The sequence below is a fragment of the Asparagus officinalis genome, unplaced genomic scaffold, assembly GCF_001876935.1.
Source record: "Asparagus officinalis unplaced genomic scaffold, Aspof.V1 AsparagusV1_Un635, whole genome shotgun sequence".
Classification (NCBI taxonomy): Eukaryota; Viridiplantae; Streptophyta; class Magnoliopsida; order Asparagales; family Asparagaceae; genus Asparagus; species Asparagus officinalis.
The window spans coordinates 82,157-83,583 of record NW_017972896.1 but is presented as its reverse complement, the minus strand read 5'-3'; the positions used below and the strand labels follow the sequence as shown (position 1 = coordinate 83,583).

The 1,427-nt window shown below is 40.2% G+C and overlaps 1 protein-coding gene across 2 annotated transcripts in view; it reads left to right on the top strand.

Moving 5' to 3' along the window:
- LOC109828020 (ras-related protein Rab7-like) overlaps window positions 1-1,075 on the top strand; it is a 7,441-nt gene extending 6,366 nt beyond the window's left edge. Inside the window, exon 7 of one of the 2 annotated variants that reach the window (XM_020395055.1) lies at window positions 457-1,075. In XM_020395055.1, the coding sequence (XP_020250644.1) occupies window positions 457-523 (67 nt within the window). In that variant the 3' untranslated portion in view covers window positions 524-1,075. The remainder of the gene's footprint in view (window positions 1-456) is intronic. The other variant, XM_020395056.1, reaches the window with a different exon arrangement.
- The last annotated feature ends 352 nt before the right edge of the window (window positions 1,076-1,427 follow it).

Sequence of the window (1,427 nt, the reverse complement as noted above, 5' to 3'; positions counted from 1 at the left end):
AGCTAACTAAAATTCATTGCTGGACATGCATCACTTATTCTCACCTGTTGAGAGAACGTATGAAAGGTACGAGTTGCTTAAGAAATATGCAGAACATATGATGTTGGAAAACACATGACATTTACACTTCTAGTATTTTCAGCACAGACTTTCATTTGATTTTACATGTAGTACGGGTTGTAGGAGAGAGTGGATGGATTTAAAAGGATACCTGTTGATCACTGTATCTTTATTTGATGATGGTTCGCTTGTGTGTTGGGCTGACACGGAACTGGTTGAGAATTCGTCCGAAATTACCCCTCTGTGGACTCTGCGCATACCAGGCTCAACGTGCACAGCGCTGCCCCTTCTATTCAAGAACAATCTACTTTCATGATAGTTTTTGGCTCAACGTGCTTATGTTCTGCTTGTTTCTTCTTTTAATGTATTTCTTTTTCTTTTTTTTCCCCATTGCAGATATTTCCAGAATCCCGAACCAGCTCCTGAAGCAGAGCAGTCAAGAGGAGGAGGATGTGCCTGTTAGCACAAGATATCTCCCATATGGCAGGCGATGCCTTTCCTATTCACCTGCTAATTGATCATGATATTTGTTTTTTAACCATTCATTCATGATCATTTCCATTTAAATCCCCAATTGTTACCATATGTACACTTGTGCTTTTGTATTGAGGTCATGACACAAAGTGTAGTAGCCTAGAGCCGGTTAGTGATTATTCGCTTCCTTTTGACCCTTTTAACGGCATAAGCGAGTAGTCAGTACTCTGAAACAAGTGTATCATATATGTACATTGTTTTTTTTTGAGGGTTTCAACCTTCGCAGTCTGTTGATGTGATGTGCAACTGACTCAATTGACGTATTGATTTTAAGGTGATGCCCCATGTGTAGACAATCTCGGCCTTTCGGTTCGATTATGGATGACGATTGATGGATGGAATCAGGTAGCACTGTAGGCTCTTGTGCTCTCTAGGTCAAGCGAGTAGTGGAGGTACACTCGTAAAGATTCCTCATTCCTTATATGCAGCATATATTCACAATTATGTACCTTAGCTTATACTTACTGTAAACAATTTGTCGCAGATTTCATTATCTTATTACTAATGTAAACTGGTTCTCATAGGATATCAGTCTATTTAGATGCAAAGTATGTTTCAAGATTGACCATGTCCTTAACAGTAAAATTTACTGAATAGCCATACATCAGGCCAGCAAAATCCCTTCGTAATTACACATCCAAGGTGCGCTCGCTCTCCACTCTATGACCCTCATCGTCATAGAGAAAGCAAGCATAAAACGTTACAAGGCTACCATTCGCGCTAAAAGCCAAGAACACGACCACTACAGCAAAAGGTGCTATCGACAAAACCTTATAGCTGAACAAGGCATATAGCTTCGTCGGAAAAAACCACACTGCCGACTTCAAGTACTG